The 8,753-nt window shown below is 34.2% G+C and overlaps 1 protein-coding gene across 1 annotated transcript; it reads right to left on the reverse strand.

Annotated features, from left to right (window-relative positions):
- On the reverse strand, positions 1-2,489 carry LOC104879781 (aluminum-activated malate transporter 12). Its single transcript, XM_010653846.3, has 6 exons — positions 2,193-2,489; positions 1,960-2,100; positions 1,109-1,381; positions 909-1,021; positions 632-775; positions 1-543 (listed from the first exon to the last, which is right to left on the reverse strand). The coding sequence occupies exons 1-6, from the start codon at positions 2,458-2,460 to the stop codon at positions 220-222; spliced, it is 1,263 nt and encodes a 420-aa protein (XP_010652148.1). The 5' UTR covers positions 2,461-2,489; the 3' UTR covers positions 1-219.
- Positions 2,490-8,753: the final 6,264 nt, after the last annotated feature.

Consider the following 8,753-nt stretch of genomic DNA (forward strand, 5'->3'; position numbering starts at 1 on the left):
GATTTATAGTACTTTGGATTATGGGTCATATGCCTCTTTTACAATTTTTTTTTTTTATCTTGATCTACCAATTGGTAAATGATATAGCCATTTCTCAAGAGAAGCTCCATTTTTTTTCTCACTGAACATGTGTATATCTACCAAGCCAAAAAATGGCTTTAATGGTTTGTATACAGCACAACTGCTAATCGTGCTATTAAAAAATGGCTATAGCTATAGCTATTTGGTTTCAAAATTCGCCAGTTCTCCAAGTTCCTCCACCTTCTTTGCTAATACTTCAACCTGTCCAACTATGTCCATCAGCTGGAAAACAAAGCTTGCAATTGCCAGACCATCATCATTCTTTAGGGCTCCTAGCTTGGAGGGAGACATCAGAAGGTTTAGCTCTTCACTCTTTGACTGCAACTTGGACACAATCAGGAACCTCGGCCTGCATTTTCTCATTGTCTTGATGCTGTCTCCAAGCTCTCTCAGAGACGATGCTAGCGAGGAACCGAGCTCTTCACATTGTTCTCTCATTGACTGCCTCAGGGTTGATGAGGGCTGGTGACAAATTTAAATAAAAAACGGTCAACAATAATGATATTGAGATCGATCCATGGAAGCAAATAGGGTGAGTGTTGTAACATACTTGTCTAGGGGACTGAAGACACCCTTTCAGTGAAAAGATGGTTGCAGCCGCTTCCCTAAGTTCTTTTCCAATGTCTAAGTACTTCTCCCACGGATGGGAGAACCCGAATTTTCCATGCCATGGTTCCCATCGCGCAAATTTTGCCTGAAATAACCATACAACTTTTAAGCTTTTATTCTATTTCCCTTTTTATGCTCCATTGATTTGGTAATTAAGGAGATAGAGCAGACTGGAAAAGATGAAAATTGTGAATTGAGGATTCAAAGAAAAGACATACCAGCATATCATCCTTGTCTGTTGAGTATAACACAGATTGGCATCCACTGAAATTGACCCCGCCGGTTTGGTTTTCCTTTTCTTCAACTAGTTTAAAGTATTCCCCCAAACAGCCTGCAATAAATGGACTGAATTATTTCCACTTATTTTCCTTGAAATCCCACAAAGGAGGAATCGAGCTTAAGTGAGAAGACTTATTACCATCAATGGAGCAAGCAAGAGCTTCAAATCTAGAGGCCACAGAGTTATGAAGTTCATCACTGGCCCACATGGGATGGATGCATAAGCTTGTGAAGACGCAGACACCAAAACCTATCCCTATTGTTGAGAGCCGCGCACGGGCTAGTTGTACAACGGTTTCTCCGCGAATACCAGATACCGCGACTAGATTGAACGTGAGGAGGAAGATCATGACTCCATAGTCGCATGTCTTCTTAATACTTGGGAGCAAGCGGACATAGGTTGCAGCAGTTCCTGAATATAGTTCATGATCACATTATATGCATTACAAATAAGCAGTAATATCAGTATATGGAATCTTACGTATAACAGTGTTTTCTCAGTACAGGACATGCTGGATATTTAGTAAGACAAATAGCTAGCAAAGCCAAAGATTTGTCCTTGAATCAGGCGGACCAAAAGCCGACCATTTGGGGTCTATGTGTTGAAATGAGAGCTGCAGTAAGCAACAATGTTTCCAATACAGATAGAACCACATGGGAGTACTCCATTGACCTTTTTGGGATCAATTACCATGATCATGACTAGTTCTTTAGTGCGCCAATTGTTAATGGATTGATATTTGATATTCCATTTCCATTATATTTCTGTTGTAATTGCCAACAAGCTTATCATGAAATAAGAAATTTCCTGAGTTGATGGAGCAAATAGAGAAAGCCATAGAAGAAGTCATTGGAGATGAGCTTCGGTGCCTTTGCAAGGAACTCAAAGATATTATGGCTCAACACAAACTTACTGTTTTTCAAAGGATAAATAAATACTAATCATTGATACCTATTAGGCTATTCCTAATGAAATGGTCTCATACTTACCACATACAAATACAGCAATAGCAACACCAATGGCGTTGCCCATTTCACCAGCATCTTCAGCTATAACGGCTGTTGCAAGCCCAAAACCCCCACCTATTACAGTCCCAATTCCGCGGTTTACGCCCTTACTTAGTGTGGCACCTGACAGACAGACAGGCAGACATAACATTAGAATCTCATCAAATTTACTTACATGGAAACAAAATCAGAATATGTTTGCGATGGAGACAAACCTACGAAGAACTCGAAGACAACTACAACAGTCATGATAGCCCACATGGCATTCTCCCCAACTTGGTCATAGAGTGGCTTAAGGAGATAGAGGAGGGAAACCAGAACAAGGGAGATTCCAACTTTGATGCTGTGAATAAGCTTGATGCTGTCATACTGACCCTTTTCTCTGAGAAAGGAACTGATAGAAGGAAAAGAAAACCGAGGTTTCCTCTCCTGAGGAGCAACCCCATGCCCATTTGGAATAGATATAACGGTTGAGGAGCTCATTGGGTTTTTCTTTGCTATTTTCCCTTTCAATGAAGTCCACTTTCTTTTTGAGAAGTTCATATGGTGGAAGCCAATTATATATACAAAGCCAACCTGTGAGATGTAGAAAGTGGGGGGCCAGGTAATCGTTAGGTTATCGCAAACGAAAAAAGTGGAGAAAGGCACTTTGCACTCTTAGCAATAGTCTTGCCAAGACAAGGGAAACATTATAAAAAAAAACATGCATTTATCTTGATGTTGATTCTTTTGTGAGCTTAGTGACCATAGTGGAACACCTTGCCTAGCAGCATTGTACCCTCTCATATACCAATATGGACAATGGTCTTGTCGCAACACCCTAATGTCTCCCTCACTGCAGAATTGCCATCGATTGTGGCCTAAGGTACTGAATGCTGGAGTCTTAAAATGCAGCTCCTCGGATGCTGTATCTATGGAAAAGGAGGAAGGAAAATAGATGGTGCATGATTTGAGTCTTTCTATTCAAATCTGAAAAAAAAAAAATTGTCTTGCTTTTTTACATTTTAAATGACTGGATTACATAAATAAAATATCCAATACATGATAGAATGCCTATTAATTAGACATTGAGCTCAATCGGCATCATCCTTAGACCCCATAATCCTATGTTCTATGACCATTTTTATGCATACAAATACCTTGAATGGGTGAAATATTGGGTATGGGAGGATTTTATTAACAACATTGATATGGATATCTTTTGGATCATATGCATTCATTGTTAAGTAGGGTGACTCCATATTTGATATTTTGACGTGTAATAGTCAGATAAATAAACTTAATAACTTGCCTTTGAAATTGATCAATATTCTCATCTAATTCACTAGCAATACCAAGTTTGAAATATTCAGCGGGTGCTTCAATTTGTTATCTCAATTCCCCATAAATACTTGAAGACACCCAAAATCTTTAACGAAAGATTACTTGTAGGAAGATATTTGAGTTGAATTCTCTCTTACTTATCATCTCTTGTAAAGACTATATCATCAAAATGAACTAAAATCATTGAAATACCATTTTTGTATGAAGCCCAAAAATGAGACTAATAATATACAATTCTTTCAAATCTTCATGTAAAAAAACATTTTTAACATCCATCTAAAATAATAGTTAATTTCAACTAACAACCAATGATAATAAAATTGAAACAATATTCATTATTACAACCGAAGCAAACAATTTTTTTTTTTTTTGGTAATTCGCCTCATATTTCTATAAATCGATTTTGCACCTTACACTTTTTAGTCGTCCATTACTATTTTATGGTATGGAGTATTGTTTACATCCACTCATTTTTTCTACCATATTATTCATTAGGTTTAGAAAGAAATCACAAACTATAATTATTTTAAGAAAAATTAAGATTTAAAAAAAAAAATAGAAAACATCAAAGACAACCTTCTTTGTAGACAGCCATCGCAATAAAATTGGGAATGAAAAAGAAGTGTTTGATTTGAGAAAGCCAATTTTAACTTGTTCTTCTTCAACACCTTTATAGGTTTGAAACTTTTTACCTTTGACTTTTCTTCCTCTACTCAAGTTGCTGGTGATGCCACTTAGGTTATTGATTCATGTGTCATAGATCATAGAGTGAATAAGCCAGCATATTTATTAGATTTTAATTAGTACCAAGTAGACAATTTTTATTTTAAATGGTGTTTTTTTTCCCCTCTTTTTTCATCATAAAAAATAATTTTTTTTCAGTGATATTCTAATTCAAAAGTTCTTTATATTTCATCTGACCTGGTCCACTCCCATCACTAAGAGAATGGATTATGATTTATTTTATTTTATTTTATTTTTTTATGTGATATTTCGATATTGGTCTACAAGATAAAATATTGGTGAAGACTATAAATCCCAACAAAGACATTAATTTATTCTCATGGTATATACTGCTTAGATAATAACATCTAATTTTTTAGAGATTCTTATCTTCTACTTGATCATTTAACATCTAATTCTATTAAGTTTATTTATTTATTTAATTTTTTGTTTTAATTAAAATATGAACTCAAATCGAAGTCGAAGTCATAAGTACCTTGAATAAAATTAGGAAGATAGATATAACAACTCATATTGAGTTTAAAAAAGAAATTTTAACTTCTTAAAATTTGATCAAAATAAAGCTTATATCTTTTAAGTTAATTCATTCACATTTGTAAAGACCTCAATTAATTTTCTTATGATGGTTTTAAATATTTTGATATTTGTTGATGAATTTTTTTAGCTACTTAACTTTATGTTGAAACTCAAAATAGAGCGAGGTTATTCATATTTTTCTATAATATGGTAGTAATAAACTTGGTGTTTGCATTAAAACTTTTTAATTTGCAATTGTATAAAGTGCATTAGAGGTCTTTTTCTAAATGGTTTAGTAGTATAAGGGATTATAAATCAAACAAGTTTCATGCATATGTGATTGAAAGGAAAACCAGATGTTTTTTAGAAATTATTAGATTTATCATATTTCATATGAATGTTTAGCAATGATATTGGTCTTACAAAGTGATTAATGCTATTTATACGGTAAATTGACTTCCAAGTTGCATTCTTGATCACAAATCTCCCCATTGAGATTCTTAAATTTAAAAAAATAAAAATAAAAATTGATTAACGAGTTTTTGGATACCAACACGAATTATATATATTGAGACAAATTTAAACCATATGTCACAATATGTATGTTTTTTCTCAATAATTTTTTCACAAATAAATAAGTAAATAAAAGTAATAGATGTTAAGACCCTAAGCGTGAGAATCTATAGTACTCTTGTTGTGAATCTGAGTCTTGTCTGTCCTTTAAGGGAAGACTTTAATTGAAATGGTCTCTCTTGCTATCATTAGTTTTAACTTGGATTCCTTTTCCGGTTCCAAGATTTAAATTCTACTTCTACCTAAGATATCGATAATGACTCAAGCATTGATATTAATTAAATTCCACATCCACCTAAGATATCGATAGTGACTTAAGCATTGAGATGGGTTATCATATTGTTGCACCAAAATTTCAATGCATCCAAAAAAATAAAAAATGTTTAGAAATCTTTATCGTTGTTCTACAAGAATTTGTCATTTAATTACCATCCAAAATGGACAATTTTGTTCATTTAGTATTCTATCTATTTCCCTACTAAGAATTACTTATTGAATTATAGCAAGGTGTTGCAATCTACCCTATCTTTCTTTAAGAATATTTCCTAAATCAACAAATTTGCCAATTTTCATTAATGTAATGCAAAACTAGAATTAATACAAAAAAGCCATGAGAGATGAACTTCAAGTACTTAATATTGAAAATGATATATACTTAGTAATATTTTCGAGTTATGTAAAGAATAATTAGAGAATAAAATCCCAAATCAACTTCAAAATATATTCTTCTACTTTGCCCATAACGAAGAGTGGACTTGATTACTATTTTAAAAAGTAGATAGTAGAAAGACCCGCAAAACAAGTCTTTTTTCACTTTGCTCCAACTCAACCTATCAAACACCCGCAAAACAGTCGTGGAGTCCCGGAAAATAAGCTTAGCTAAGCCTGACTTCATCATCAGGCGGTTCCATCCACTCTGCCATTTCAAACCCTCAAACTAAAACTGGAAAATCAAGAACATCAATAGGGAATAAACATATTTATATATTTTAAAAAGGACAAGATATTTTAACGCAATCATGCTTGAGCATAAATAAAAAAAAAGGACAAGATATTTCAACGTGATTCAACAATTGATGTGATCTTTAAATTCTTCGAGCATATTAACACCCAAAAATCCACTAATAAAAGGAATATAAAAATATTATAATATTAAAGCGTAATAAAACTAATTCAAACTTTACAATCCAACGTCTAAAATTCATCCAACCATCCAATGAAATTCCGGTCATAGGTAGATTAATTACACTTGGATTTTTGTATTTTTTATAATTACAAAACGGTCTAGGCATGGAAGCTCCACTAGGTAATTGTAATTAGACTGGTCCTGGTAATTTATATATATGTAATTTTTATTGCATAATAAAAATATTAATGGTTCTATCAGCTACATATGGTAATTGAGATGAGATGCATGAACTATGATCATTAGACGACATGGGACGGGGACAAGGTGGCATGCCTGACACAGCTCCATCTCAATGCTATTGACCTCAAAATATCAGGCATGGAACGATGGTAGTGGGATAAGTTTTATCTTCATATGATAATGCGCTTCTTTTTTCAGAACCATAGGATAATGCTCTTAATTGAATGCATATGTAAGCTACTTGTGCACAAAGAGGAGTGCAATCCATCTTGGTATGCAAATGCTGGCACCAGGAATTACAAAACATTAATAAATTTAACTTTGGCACTTACTGCATCACCACGTAATTAATCTAATCAAATAGTTTTAATATCGAAGTAACTCCTATATCTAGGTAGTGGAACTCGAACTTTGTGCTTTAACAAAGCTCTAATAAAAAATCTAATTCAACTTCTCTTGATAACAAAAAAGAATCGGGAAGACAATACGTCATGTATATAATTTTAAGTCTTGCCATTTATATTTTTATATTTTAATCTCATTTATTTATACTTTCGTAGTCAATGGTCTAAATTTCATTATATATATTTAACGGTCTAGATTTGAATTTGGATAGATACCACTAGAGTAGTTTATCATTTTCCAAATTTTGATTGGTCTTAAACTATTCATTAACTTCCAAATTTTGATTGGTCTTAGACTATTCACTAACAACCACGTTTGCTATTACCTAGACCACATATTTGTGTGCTTTGAGCATGTTTTCCCAGCATTTGGGCAACAACTATGCTCATCCCTACTATGCACACTAAGCAACTTGTGATATTGAGCCACAAAGTTCGAAGTGCTTGGGACAAAAACCCTACCTAAAGTTCCCAGTATTGTGTATGAATCACAAAAGTCAAGACCAAGCAATTTTCTTTAGGCATTGCTGCAGCAAGTGAGTTGTATGAATTATAGTGGAATCTCCACTTATAATTTGTCTTCTCTCCAGCATTCTCCTAACATTTTCTCAATCACTTCCTTACCATATCTTTATGGACACTTTCTCACATTATCTCTATCACTTTCTTACCAACCAATTAATACCTGTCTAGAGTCATGGGGAAACTTCCTCATTGCTGAATGTCACACATCATATTAGAGAGTGTGTTTAGCCATTTAAAACAAACCAAATTTAGGCACACTTTCAGCGCTTTAAAGGAACACTTTTTTCATAATCAAATCACGATTTGGACTAATCTTTGGTGATTTAAGAAAGGGTTAAAGTTGTTCACATTACTTTTCTTCTGTCAACTCTATGTAGCACATGTCTGCAAATGCCTCGTCCATTAATGAACAATGCAAAAAGGAATTCCATCAATCAATATGGAAAACCCAGCTGATTTATCTCATCTCTCCTTGATGTGGATTGAGCAACACCATTCTGAAGTCGACCTGGATGGTTAATTGGGATGTTACACATATTTTCCTGACAATTGACAGATCATCTTCACCGCATAGTCAATTCAGAGAACTAAAAATAGTGCAGTTGTGGATGGATCTCTCTTCCATTTTCTGTAAATGATGAGAGAAAATCTAAGGTATATACGTTCAAACACTCCCCTCTCATCAAAGTTTAAATGAGCCATAATCCTTGTTCCATCTCTCAACACTGTACTTGATATATATGCTCTCCCTAACACAACTAAAAGAATCCAAATAAATTATCTCTTTTGCATCCTTTAACACCTTTTCAACATGCCCTCTAGACTTAAATTGTTCTCGAGTTAGAAGAAGAACCTTCTTTCCCATTTTATTTCCTTCCTCATATAATTTGAGTATATAATATGGTGCAGCCACTAGCCAACCACCCATCTTCCCTAGCGCAATCAGGAGGAGATGTATATGGAGTCCGTGCCACGGAAAGCATCCGTACACCTAAAAACTGACCCAATTAATATATATATATACACACACGTGTATAAATATATAATTAATTGGTCTACCAAGACCAACCAAGCTTTACAATATCCTAGAAATATTGCCTTTCATGATGAGTACGTGTGGGGGGAGGGAGGTCCATTTGTATTCCGCATAGTTGCTGCATCGTCACCCACCAGACCAATTACAGTGCCCTCCAGGTCTTTCCAACCCTCCTCATATTTTATACATATAAAGGATCTCTTGTTCCGGAAGCACCATTGCTATGCCACTATGTCTAGATGACATGAGCCCTTAATTACTTGAGTGGAGCAGTTGGGTATAGTCA

Source organism: Vitis vinifera, chromosome 7, assembly GCF_030704535.1.
Source record: "Vitis vinifera cultivar Pinot Noir 40024 chromosome 7, ASM3070453v1".
In the NCBI taxonomy this organism is placed as follows: Eukaryota; Viridiplantae; Streptophyta; class Magnoliopsida; order Vitales; family Vitaceae; genus Vitis; species Vitis vinifera.

Bases quoted from the DNA above. Each gene is read 5' to 3' on its own strand.
- LOC104879781 (XM_010653846.3), bottom strand. From the start codon at position 2,460: ATGAGCTCCTCAACCGTTATATCTATTCCAAATGGGCATGGGGTTGCT. The intron at 1,382-1,959 runs GTAAGTATGAGA...AACTATATTCAG, and splicing joins TATTGCTGTATTTGTATGTG to GAACTGCTGCAACCTATGTC. The intron at 1,022-1,108 runs GTAATAAGTCTT...CATTTATTGCAG, and splicing joins TCTTGCTTGCTCCATTGATG to GCTGTTTGGGGGAATACTTT.